The sequence below is a fragment of the Eleginops maclovinus genome, chromosome 17 (genome assembly GCF_036324505.1).
Source record: "Eleginops maclovinus isolate JMC-PN-2008 ecotype Puerto Natales chromosome 17, JC_Emac_rtc_rv5, whole genome shotgun sequence".
In the NCBI taxonomy this organism is placed as follows: domain Eukaryota; kingdom Metazoa; phylum Chordata; class Actinopteri; order Perciformes; family Eleginopidae; genus Eleginops; species Eleginops maclovinus.
This window is the reverse complement of record NC_086365.1, coordinates 17,212,343-17,224,971: the sequence shown is the minus strand read 5'-3', so window position 1 is coordinate 17,224,971 and position 12,629 is coordinate 17,212,343. Positions and strand designations below refer to the sequence as shown.

The 12,629-nt window shown below is 43.7% G+C and overlaps 1 protein-coding gene across 5 annotated transcripts in view; it reads left to right on the top strand.

Moving 5' to 3' along the window:
* Positions 1–12,295, top strand: part of ptpro (protein tyrosine phosphatase receptor type O) — a 29,750-nt gene extending 17,455 nt beyond the window's left edge. For 2 of the 5 annotated variants that reach the window (XM_063905950.1, XM_063905951.1), the window contains exons 14-27: positions 215–353; positions 554–674; positions 944–1,012; positions 3,939–4,022; positions 5,568–5,603; positions 6,468–6,549; positions 8,134–8,224; positions 8,312–8,388; positions 8,482–8,616; positions 9,634–9,756; positions 10,619–10,773; positions 11,434–11,569; positions 11,695–11,816; positions 12,004–12,295. In XM_063905950.1, the coding sequence (XP_063762020.1) occupies positions 215–353; positions 554–674; positions 944–1,012; positions 3,939–4,022; positions 5,568–5,603; positions 6,468–6,549; positions 8,134–8,224; positions 8,312–8,388; positions 8,482–8,616; positions 9,634–9,756; positions 10,619–10,773; positions 11,434–11,569; positions 11,695–11,799 (1,353 nt within the window). In that variant the 3' untranslated portion in view covers positions 11,800–11,816; positions 12,004–12,295. The remainder of the gene's footprint in view (positions 1–214; positions 354–553; positions 675–943; positions 1,013–3,938; positions 4,023–5,567; positions 5,604–6,467; positions 6,550–8,133; positions 8,225–8,311; positions 8,389–8,481; positions 8,617–9,633; positions 9,757–10,618; positions 10,774–11,433; positions 11,570–11,694; positions 11,817–12,003) is intronic. The other 3 variants (XM_063905953.1, XM_063905952.1, XM_063905954.1) reach the window with 3 other exon arrangements.
* Positions 12,296–12,629: the final 334 nt, after the last annotated feature.

The window sequence follows — 12,629 nt, the reverse complement described above, 5'->3', positions numbered from 1 at the left end:
GGTTCCTTCTTCTTCTTCTTCTTCTTCTTAAGGACTGTGCTCAGGTTTAGGCTTGTTTTTCAAAATAAAAGCCCCAGAAAGTAACTGTTGTGTAGTTAGTGTTATTGCAGAAACATCTATGAACGTTGGTGATGGAGCACATCACCCCCTTAATGTCAGGCTTATACTAAAAAAAAAGCTTGTCTTTACCTTTTAACATATGTTCTTTCCTCAGTCCCGGGAGCCTCAGACGGCGAGCTCTCACGTGGTGACGGTTTCCGATCTGCAGCCGGCATCCTCCTACAACTGCTCCATCACCAGCTTCAGCTACAACACCCCCAGCAAGCCCGCCCACATCACCATCAGAACCACCTGTACAAACTTTACAATATGACCTCTATTATTAATTTATCATAGTTTCTGTCATAGTGATATATATTGTGTGTGTGTGTGTGTGTGTGTGTGTGTGTGTGTGTGTGTGTGTGTGTGTGTGTGTGTGTGTGTGTGTGTGTGTGTGTGTGTGTGTGTGTGTGTGTGTGTGTGTGTGTGTGTGTGTGTGTGTGTGTGTGTGCAGCTAAAGAGATGAACCCCAGTGTAGCGGCAATCTCGGCTCTGACCATCCTCAGCATCCTGCTGCTCAGTATGCTCGTCCTCTTCCTGCTCGTCCTTCGCAAGAAACACCTGCAGATCACCAGGTAACACACACACACACACACACACACACACACACACACACACACACACACACAGAAAGCTGCAGCACCTCTTTTCACTGAAACAAGAGCCCAGTCTGCTCGGATTGGTTAGCTCTTTTGTGATTGGTCAACCAGCTTAAAGATGTCCCGCCCCTCAGCCTATTTGTGTCTCAGAGGTGTTGTTGTTTGTGTCTCAGAGGTGTTGTTGTTTGTGTCTCAGAGGTGTTGTTGTTTGTGTCTCAGAGGTGTTGTTGTTGTTTGTGTTTCAGAGAGTGTGGCGCCGAGACGTTCGTTAACTTCGCCTCGTTTGAGAGGGACGGGAAGCTGCCCTATAACTGGTAGGACCCTCCTCTGATTTCTGTATCGGGTTACTTTCACCCTTTCCTCGTGTCCTCAAGTCCTCGTGTCCTCGTGTCCTCATGTCCTCGTGTCTTCATGTCCTTGTGTCTTCATGTCCTTGTGTCCTGATGTCCTCATGTCCTCATGTCCTGATGTCCTCGTGTCCTGATGTCCTCATGTCCTCATGTCCTCGTGTCCTCATGTCCTCATGTCCTCGTGTCCTCATGTCCTCATGTCCTCATGTCCTCATGTCCTGATGTCCTCGTGTCCTCATGTCCTCATGTCCTTGTGTCCTCGTGTCCTCATGTCCTCGTGTCCTCATGTCCTCATGTCCTGATGTCCTCATGTCCTCGTGTCCTCATGTCCTGATGTCCTCATGTCTTCATGTCCTGATGTCCTCATGTCCTGATGTCCTCATGTCTTCATGTCCTGATGTCCTCATGTCTTCATGTTCTCGTGTCTTCATGTCCTCGTGTCCTGGTGTCCTGATGTCCTGATGTCCTGATGTCCTCATGTCCTCATGTCCTGATGTCCTCGTGTCCTCATGTCCTCATGTCCTCGTGTCCTCGTGTCCTCATGTCCTCGTGTCCTCATGTCCTCGTGTCCTCATGTCCTGATGTCCTCATGTCTTCATGTCCTGATGTCCTCATGTCCTGATGTCCTCATGTCTTCATGTCCTGATGTCCTCATGTCTTCATGTCCTCGTGTCTTCATGTCCTCGTGTCCTGGTGTCCTGATGTCCTCATGTCCTCATGTCCTCGTGTCCTCATGTCCTGATGTCCTCATGTCTTCATGTCCTGATGTCCTCTTGTCTTCATGTCCTGATGTCCTCATGTCTTCATGTCCTCGTGTCTTCATGTCCTCATGTCCTGGTGTCCCGGTGTCCTCATGTCCTCGTGTCCTTGTGTCTTCATGTCCTCATGTCCTGATGTCCTCATGTCTTCATGTCCTCGTGTCCTCGTGGGACATAATCCCCAATGTTCACAGTACTGGTAGACATTGGACAGATAACGCATGTCCGATGAGTTCAAGGACACTTCTGTGTGAAGGTGAGCTCTGATTTACGTGTACTTTAAGGACCTTGTATTCAGACCTCAGGGTCTGAAAGATGAAAGGTCACATTTAAGGGACATCTTCAATGAATCGCTAAGAGTTGGTAATGGATAAATCAGGAGTTTAAACTCCAGATTTTCCAGTTTGAGACATGTATGTAAAAACACTTGAAGATGAACCAAATATCAGGAAAAGATGTCTGAGTAGAGAAACCTTGTTTCTGTCCTTATAATCTCCCAGATGTTCTAAACATATTGATATAAAGTAGTAAATTAAAGAAATGTCCATGTAAAACTTATCATACAATTCACTTTTATAGCGTCTCATAGTTTGTCTCTACACAATAATGTAAAACATTTGCTTTTATTTTGAAAGAGCAATTGTCCTGTTAAGAGAGCTCAGAAATACTTACATTTTAAGGGATTTTTTGAGTGTTTTGAGCGCTGTATTTCCAACGTAACACCTGGGGGACAATGTGAAGGATGAAGAATGCTAAAGCTACCCTGAAGAGTTTAATGACAGAAGTCCTGAGAGCTGAGCGGAGATCCCCAGGTTCAGAGGGACTGAGGGGTCAGGGGTTTAAACATGAAGCTTTGTTAGAGACGCTCTGAGTCCCCTTCATCTCAGATTAAACAGGCCTCGTGTTTTTAGGAGGAGCGTTGTGTTAAATCCTGCAGGAAGACTGTTTAAAGGACGAGGATAGAGTGGTTAATATCGAGGCTGAGAGACGGTCACTTAACCCCCCATCACTGAGTGTGACGGCATGACAGCGGGGAGACGGACCACTGAAGCAGAGATACGGGTTGTAGTTGGAGCGGGTTTTTATAAAAGAAATAGTTTGAGATCTGCCTCTGAAATGTTGAGGGGTAGAAGTGTGGAGCAGCTTCAAACAGAAAGTGAACATTTCTTCTCAGGAGTCTGACTTTTTCTCTGAAAACCTCAGGAGTCTGACTTTTTCTCTGAAAACCTCAGGAGTCTGACTTTTTCTCTGAAAACCTCAGGAGTCTGACTTTTTCTCTGAAAACCTCAGGAGTCTGACTTTTTCTCTGAAAACCTCAGGAGTCTGACTTTTTCTCTGAAAACCTCAGGAGTCTGACTTTTTCTCTGAAAACCTCAGAAGTCTGACTTTTTCTCTGAAAACCTCAGAAGTCTGACTTTTTCTCTACATTAAAAAAAATCTCAAAATCTCAAAATGTAACATTTTGCTGAAATTCTCAAAATACTGACTTCATTTCTAAATATCTGAGCTTCTCTCAATGTCTTACACTTTTTGACTTTTTCTCCAATTCTGACTTTTTTCTGGAAATCCTGAATTTTCCAAAAAAAATCCGACTTTTTTTTCTCAAAAACTAAAAACTCGTACTTTGTTTTGAGATGGACCCTGGTCTCTGCTCCAGGCAGCGAGGGTAACTGTCCCCCTGAGCTTTGGTATAGTTCACAGAGTGTGTGTTTACAGGCGTGTTACATGTTTCTGTTACATGTTTAATGTCTGCATACAAACACTAGAAACCATCCCAGAGATGAGAATGGTTTCTGCATCAGGGGGGTCGAGCCCCCGCTGTTAACGAGACCAGTGTGACGTCAGTGGCAGCGCCGTGTTTTATACATGCTGAGTGTTGCAGCGTTGCATTGTGGGACTCGGCTGATGCAGCTAGAGGACACAGAGCGGCCTTTGACGCTGGGGAGCGAACAGACCCCCCGTTGTCCTGCAGAGGAACAACGGGGGGTCTGAGCTGCACGAGCATTAACTGTGTGTTCAGCACTAATGTGGAGCTTTACTAATGGGTGTTCTGTCCCCCTGTCGCCCCCTGGTGTCTGTTTTTACTTTATTACGTGTGTGTGTTTATGGTTTTATTTCCCCCCCCCCTTCAGGCGAAGAAGCCTCTTTGCCTTCCTTACCCTCCTGCCATCCTGCCTTTGGACTGACTATCTTTTGGCTTTTTATATTAATCCTTGGTAAGTAAAGCACTAAAGCCCCCCCGTTTTCACACAGAGCCCCCCCCCCCCCACACACAGGATATCAGAGACACCCTTTACTCCAACCTCAGGAATCACATTGAACACTCAGTCTGGTTTAGCTTTACTGATGTCAACAAATCCCAAATTTCAACCAAAAAGAAGAAATCTCAAATTATGGAAAACTATTAAAAAAGAAACAGACATTTTCATAATATAAGTATACGCTTTGAATCACAGAGAAACGTTTATCTTGTTTGTACATGTTTCAGTTTGGTTTCATGTTTTAAGTCAGTGCAGCTGCTTCCACAGACCTGGGGTGCATGCTTTTATTTTGTTGTGGGATTTATTGACGAGAACAAACACAGGGTATCAACAGAGGACTCTTATTTTGAAATTTAAAAAGAGTCATCTTTAAAGTCCAGTTTGATTGACGGGGAAACAGGAAGTCAGCAGACGTTGAACTTTGTCCTGCGATGCTGTGTCTGTGGTCGCTCTCACCCAGGCCCAGTCAGCTGATTAGCACGATGCTAACTGTGGATGCTAACTGTGGATGCTAACTGTGGATGCTAACTGTGGATGCTAACTGTGGATGCTAACTGTGGATGCTAACTACGCTCTGCTCGGGGTCTGCATGCTGCTGTCTTTCTCTTCTTGTTTTAAACTAGAGACCTCCGTATAGATTTGATATTCTGTCTGATGTGCATGCTCCTGGTTAAAGCTTTATATATGCAGGTGTACTCGGGCCACTGTAGGTACCAATAAATCAATTGGAAAACGAATCTGAATTCCCCCAATTAAAGTTTAATATTTAAGGTTAAAAATGTTGTTGTTTTTTTGGTTAAAGACAATTTTATTGGATTAATTAGCACTAAAATAAATGCTAGTTCCATCAAAGTAAAGTCACAAATGTCGAGGAATCGGACCACTGAGATAAAGTCAGAATTCAGAGAGAAAAATATTCTGAATTTTTCTCAAAACTCTGTTTCTCTCAGAATGTTGAATTTTTGGAGAAAAGTCAACATTCTGAGAGAAAGTCTGAATGGTCTTTCATGATTCAGACTTTGTCTCTAAATGAACCCGAACCCCCGGCCCTGAGACACCTGTGAAATCAACCGATGTTCTCCAGAGACAGAAGCATGTATTTTAAAGCTGCATGATGGGTTCAGAGGAAGCCGAGCATGATTCCTCCCCTGTTAGAGGAAGGGGGTTACATATCTGACATCCGTGTGTTCAGAGGGGTCGACCGATGGGGTTTCATAAGCTCAACTTTTTAATAAATATTAATAAATACATTTTTCTAAACCTTCCAAAAATATGAAATTATTATTTTAAAAAATGAAACTAGAAGAGATTTATTTAGTTATTTTAAGAAAGTTTCTCATTTTTGAAATAAAATAAGGTATAAGGTTACTAACCCTACCTCGGTCTCACCCTGACGTCTGCGGGTTTATTTAACGAGCATGATGCAGTCAATTAATCTTCATGATCATATATTTACACTTCTTCATTCTGTTCGATTTGTACATCGTTTGTTTTGTTTAGGAGCAAGACAGCTTTAAAGAAGCGGAAACTAACCAGGTAACATCACTAACGCTCAGCGGCTCTTCATCCTCCTCTTCCTCTGCTTCACATACTGTGTGTGTGTGTGTGTGTGTGTGTGTGTGTGTGTGTGTGTGTGTGTGTGTGTGTGTGTGTGTGGGAGGTTTTTAAAGTGAAACTGAGCCGTCACATTATTTACAGAGAAATATTTTATTATTTTTATTTTCTCATTATTTAATATTTATTATTTTTATTTTCTCATTATTTAATATTTATTATTATTATTTTCTCATTATTTAATATTTATTATTTCTCATTATTTAATATTTATTATTTCTCATTATTTAATATTTATTTTTTCTCATTATTTAATATTTATTATTATTATTTTCTCATTATTTAATATTTATTATTTCTCATTATTTAATATTTATTATTTCTCATTATTTAATATTTATTTTTTCTCATTATTTAATATTTATTATTTCTCATTATTTAATATTTATTATTTCTCATTATTTAATATTTATTATTTCTCATTATTTAATATTTATTTTTTCTCATTATTTAATATTTATTATTTCTCATTATTTAATATTTATTATTTCTCATTATTTAATATTTATTTTTTCTCATTATTTAATATTTATTATTTCTCATTATTTAATATTTATTATTTCTCATTATTTAATATGTATTATTTCTCATTATTTAATATTTATTATTTCTCATTATTTAATATTTATTATTTCTCATTATTTAATATGTATTATTTCTCATTATTTAATATTTATTATTTCTCATTATTTAATATTTATTATTTCTCATTATTTAATATTTATTATTTCTCATTATTTAATATTTATTATTTCCTGACACATTTATCTAACCCTGTATGTTCAGTCCCGTGCAGCTGGACGACTTCGAGGCGTACTTCAGAGAGATGAGCAAAGACTCTGCCTACAAGTTCTCCCTGCAGTTTGAGGTTCGGCTCGTCCTACCGTTCTGTTCCTCATGTTCCTCATGTTCCTGTTCCTCATGTTCCTCACGTTCCTTTTCCTCATGTTCCTGTTCCTCATGTTCCTGTTCCTCATGTTCCTCATGTTCCTGTTCCTCATGTTCCTGTTCCTCATGTTCCTCATGTTTCTGTTCCTCATGTTTCTGATCCTCATGTTCCTCATGTTTCTGATCCTCATGTTCCTCATGTTCCTGTTCCTCATGTTCCTCATGTTTCTGATCCTCATGTTCCTGTTCCTCATGTTCCTGTTCCTCATGTTCCTTTTCCTCATGTTTCTCATGTTCCTCATGTTCCTGTTCCTCATGTTCCTCATGTTCCTGTTCCTCATGTTCCTCATGTTCATGTTTCTGTTCCTCATGTTTCTGTTCCTCATGTTCCTGTTCCTCATGTTCCTCATGTTTCTGATCCTCATGTTCCTCATGTTCCTGTTCCTCATGTTCCTCATGTTTCTGATCCTCATGTTCCTCATGTTCCTCATGTTCCTGTTCCTCATGTTCCTCATGTTCCTGTTCCTCATGTTCCTGTTCCTCATGTTCCTTTTCCTCATGTTCCTCATGTTTCTGATCCTCATGTTCCTCATGTTCCTGTTCCTCATGTTCCTGTTCCTCATGTTCCTGTTCCTCATGTTCCTCATGTTCCTGTTCCTCATGTTCATGTTCCTCATGTTCCTGTTCCTCATGTTCCTGTTCCTCATGTTCCTGTTCCTCATGTTCGTCATGTTCCTGTTCCTCATGTTTCTGTTCCTCATGTTCCTGTTCCTCATGTTCCTCATGTTCCTCATGTTTCTGTTCCTCATGTTCCTCATGTTTCTGTTCCTCATGTTCCTCATGTTCCTGTTCCTCATGTTCCTGTTCCTCGTGTTCCTCATGTTCCTGTTCCTCATGTTTATGTTCCTCATGTTCCTGTTCCTCATGTTCCTCATGTTCCTGTTCCTCATGTTTCTGTTCCTCATGTTCCTATTCCTCATGTTTCTGATCCTCATGTTCCTCATGTTCCTGTTCCTCATGTTCCTGTTCCTCATGTTCCTCATGTTCCTGTTCCTCATGTTTCTGTTCCTCATGTTCCTCATGTTCCTGTTCCTCATGTTTCTTTTCCTCATGTTCCTGTTCCTCATGTTCCTGTTCCTCATGTTCCTCATGTTCCTGTTCCTCATGTTTCTGTTCCTCATGTTCCTCATGTTCCTGTTCCTCATGTTCCTGTTCCTCATGTTTCTGTTCCTCATGTTCCTGTTCCTCATGTTTCTTTTCCTCATGTTCCTCATGTTTCTGTTCCTCATGTTCCTCATGTTCCTGTTCCTCATGTTTCTGTTCCTCATGTTCCTCATGTTTCTGTTCCTCATGTTCCTCATGTTCCTGTTCCTCATGTTTCTGTTCCTCATGTTCCTCATGTTCATGTTCCTGTTCCTCATGTTTATGTTCCTCGTGTTCCTGTTCCTCATGTTCCTCATGTTCCTGTTCCTCATGTTCCTCATGTTCCTCATGTTCCTGTTCCTCATGTTCCTCATGTTTCTGTTCCTCATGTTCCTCATGTTCCGGTGTTCCTGTTCTCCAGGAGCTGAAGAGCGTGGGTCTTGATCTGTCCCATGATGCAGCTGACCTGCCCGTCAACCGTCCGAAGAACCGATACACAAACATCCTGCCCTGTGAGAGCCTCAGTATTAGAACGTTCTGCCGGTGAGAGGACGGGCTCTGGAACATCTGTAATAATGAACCCATGTTCTCCTCCTCAGACGACTTCAGCCGTGTGAAGCTGATCTCGCTGCACAACGACGAAGGGTCGGACTACATCAACGCCAACTACATCCCCGTCAGTCCCTCTTCACTGTTGTTGTTGTTGTTGTTGTTGTTGTTTATCCACACATGTTTTTTTATGATGTATATATTGTATTTCCCCCCTCAGGGCTATAAGACCACCCAGGAGTACATCGCCACGCAGGGGCCGCTGCCGGAGACCCGTAATGATTTCTGGAGGATGGTCCTGCAGCAGAAGAGCGCCATCATCGTGATGCTGACGCAGTGCAGCGAGCGCCGCCGGGTCAGTGCCACAGATCTACTGTGCTGTACATATACACACTGCCCGGCCAAAAAACAGGTCCCCAGCCTGGGGGCGCAGGGCTATGATCTGGGGCTGCTGCAGTTGGTCTGGTCTAGGTTCAGCAACCCAAAGAATGAGGTCAGCTGACTCCCTGAATATCCTGAAGGACAGGTTATTCCATCCATGGATCTCTTCTCCCCTGATGGAGCGGGCATGTTCCAAGAGGACAAGGCCAGGATCCATCGGCTCAGACTGTGAGAGAGTGATTCAGGGAGCATGAGACATCATTTCACACATGGATCGGCCCCCCCAGAGTCCAGACCTGAACCCGATGGAGAATCTTTGGGATGTGCTGGAGAAGACTTTGATCAGTGGTCTGAATCTCCCGTCATCAAAACAAGATCAAAACTAATGCAGGACAGAAATAAATGTTGAGACGTTGCAGAAGCTCGTGGAAACGATGCCTCAGAGAATGCGTGATCAAAGCTGAAGGCGGTCCAACGGATATCAGAGGGGACCTTTTTTTGGCCGGGCAGTGTATATATATATATATACTGTATACATACTACAGAGTCCTATAAGTTTTCACATATTTTCTGTAAATTGGAAACTTTTCAGCACACAGTTAAGATACATAGAATAATTGTAAAAAAAATGACCTAAAAAAAAAGAGATTTGATTTTTGATTTTTTTACCAAAATGGAAAAATAAATACTTAATGTTATTTATTTTTTAAATGTTGCTGTTCGTCACTCTATGTTGCAGCTGGTAAAGGAGGAGCTGATTTTGATCCCTTTAACCTCTGATAAAACTCCATTGTTTGATAGTGTTTTTGTATTTTTAGTAATTTTCTAAAGCACATTTAATAATAGACCCTCTTTCTCCAAGTCTCTGCTGCCCCCTGCTGGACGGCAGCAAGACTGCAGCTTCCTGTCTGCTGAATATGTATTTGTAGAGCTCAAAAAAAGCAGGAGTGTAAATAATACAGGTGTTTTATTAATATTGACCTTGTCTCAGGTGAAGTGCGATCACTACTGGCCGTTCACAGACGAGCCGGTGATGTACGGCGAGGTCAGCGTGGAGATGCTGTCGGAGAGTGAGGCTCCGGAGTGGATCATCCGCAAGTTCAGGCTGGGATACGTGAGTCTCTGGGGGGGGGGGGGTCAGCTCAGAGGTTTAGGAGCCTAATGTGTTTCAGGACTGCAGGGCTTCAGTGAAAACCGTCCTCCAGGGGGCGCCGACCACATAAGATAACATGTTGGTTTAGGTTTATTTACTTTACTTTATATATGTATTTATGACATGATTGCAGCATTTAAAAAGAGAACAATCTTAAGGTGCCTAAACTTAGACATGTTTTGCTTTGCTTTTTTTTGTTAAATGTCATAAAAACTCATATTTTTTAACCATAACCCTTTTTAACCCTAAACCTAACCCTTTTTAACCCTAACCCCGAACCCTTTTTAACCCTAAACCCCGAACCCTAAACCTAACCCTTTTTAACCCTAACCCTTTTTAACCCTAACCCCGAACCCTAAACCCCTAACCCTTTTTAACCCTAACCCTAACCCTTTTTAACCCTAACCCCGAACCCTAAACCCCTAACCCTTTTTAACCCTAACCCTAAACCCCTAACCCCGAACCCTAAACCTAAACCTAACCCCGAACCCTAAACCTAACCCGAACCCGAACCCGAACCTGAACCCGAACCCGAACCCGAACCTGAACCCTAAACCTAACCCTTTTTTCATACTTTTACCAATTGGTATGTTTTTTACTTACTTACACATTCATCTGCACAGGTTTGAGGGATTGAGTTCACTTAAAGATATTCCAAAACATACAACTTAAATAAGCAACAATGACTTCAATGGTACCGCTATGAACTCAAGAGGCAGCAGAACCAAAGCGAGGCACAGGTAGAGAAGAATCAGCCTGTGAATATATATCTACTTATTTCTGAATATTAATCTACCCCCCCCCCACCCCCCCACCCTTGCAGGCGGACGAGTCTCAGGACGTGCTGCACCTGAACTACACCTCGTGGCCGGATCACGGCGTGCCGACGGTGAACGCCATCGAGAGCATCCTGCAGTTCGTGCACATCGTGCGTCAGCAGGCCAACCGCAGCAAGCAGCCCGTCATCGTGCACTGCAGGTACCAGCTGCAGGGTTCTGTGTGTTCTGTGTGTTCTGTGTGTGTTCTGTGTGTTCTGTGTGTGTTCTGTGTGTGTTCTGTGTTCTGTGTGTTCTGTGTTCTGTGTGTTCTGTGTGTTAGGGTCAGTGGTACTGCCGGTCACACAGCTGAATGATGTTGTCTCGGTCTTTGTTCCTGACTCCGTCCTGCAGTTCTACAAAAAAAATCATAAATAAAACAAAAGCAAACGATGAGAGAGAGAGCAAACTCACACACAGAGACACACACATTAAAGTACACACTGCGTCTGTCTGTGGAGGGCTTTAACGGACAGTCCGGACCCTTCAGTCTCTTCAGGGTCCCTGAGTCGTTGAGTCTCTGTTTCTCTCTAAGGTTTCTGGGTAATGAAGGGTCAGGGTTTTACCATCATGTGCACAGCAGTGGAGTTATGGTGATGAACATCTGAGGCGCCGAGCTCCTCCAACACTGCAGCATATTATAAAAGGACATGAGACAATTCCATAAAGACGACAAAGTCGAACTAAAGAAGGGTGCGAAATGAAACGGCCGTTTGAATGAGAGTGTGTTAGTGCAGGTATGTTGTGAGACCGGTCCGGAGTAGTGCAGATGAAGTCTGTACATAATAAAATAGATAAACCCGATGTGTGTTCTGTGTTTCAGTGCAGGGGTGGGCCGGACCGGCACCTTCATGGCTCTGGACCGCCTCATGCAGCACATCAGAGAGCACGAGTTCGCCGACATCCTGGGGATGGTCTCTGAGATGAGGTCGCACCGGCTGTCCATGGTGCAGACCGAGGTACTCCCAGAGGAACGGGTCCTGGAGCAGGCTCTAACTGTCTATAGAGAGGGGTGTTAAACTGTGTGTGTGTGTGTGTGTGTGTGTGTGTGTGTGTGTGTTTGTGTGTGTGTGTGTGCGCGCAGGAGCAGTACGTGTTCATCCATCAGTGTGTGCTGCTGATGTGGCAGAAGAAGAAGCAGCAGAGCCTCACCTCCGACGTGATCTACGAGAACGCCAGCAAGACATAGACCTGGAGCCCTGCAACGTGAGTCCCTGAAGTCTGCCTAGCAACACACGGAAAGTCCGCCTAGCAACACACGGAAAGACCGCCTAGCAACACACGGAAAGACGTTTTTCTTTAAACTGTTTTAACTAAATAGTTTAACTAACTAAAACAGATCCTGCTCTACGTCCCTCCCCCGTGTCTAACATCCCTCCCCCTTGTCTTACAGGCTGCGATCACGCCCCCCCTCCTGAGCTTCAGGCCTCCATCCCTCCATCATCACAGACTCAACGGCCACAAAAAGAAAAAAATAATCCAGTTTTTGGTTTTGGTGTCAGAGCATGGGATGGAATTTTGCCTTAAGGAGCCTGACTGACCGCTGCCGGGGGGGTCAGAGGATAACGAGCTCCGTCCTGTGATTGGATGTTCGTCCTCTCAGCGAGACGAGTCGGTGTGAGTCAGCAGTTTTTCATTCCTACGTCTTTTTTTTGTTGCCCCCCCCCCCCCCTCCAGCTGCAGCCACCCCCCCCCCCCCCCCCCCCCCCCCGCTCCAGCTGCAGCTGTCCTGGCGAGTCGATGCGGTGGATTACGCAACACACTGCCGAGCTACAACACGTGGATCCTTACAGAACCTGCTGACAGACCGCCAGGACCGCTGCACACACCCAGCAAGCATTCAGCCGGGAGGGGGGGTCCGGGGATCTGAGGGTCTGGGGTTTTGCACAACAGTTTGTTGAAGCTGCTTTTTAATGATTGCTGTTTCTTTTATTAAACCCTAAAAACATTCCGTCAGAACTCGTTCTCGCTGCCGGTCTCCGGACGGTTTCTCTCGCCCGGTGAACGCCTGAATGTTTG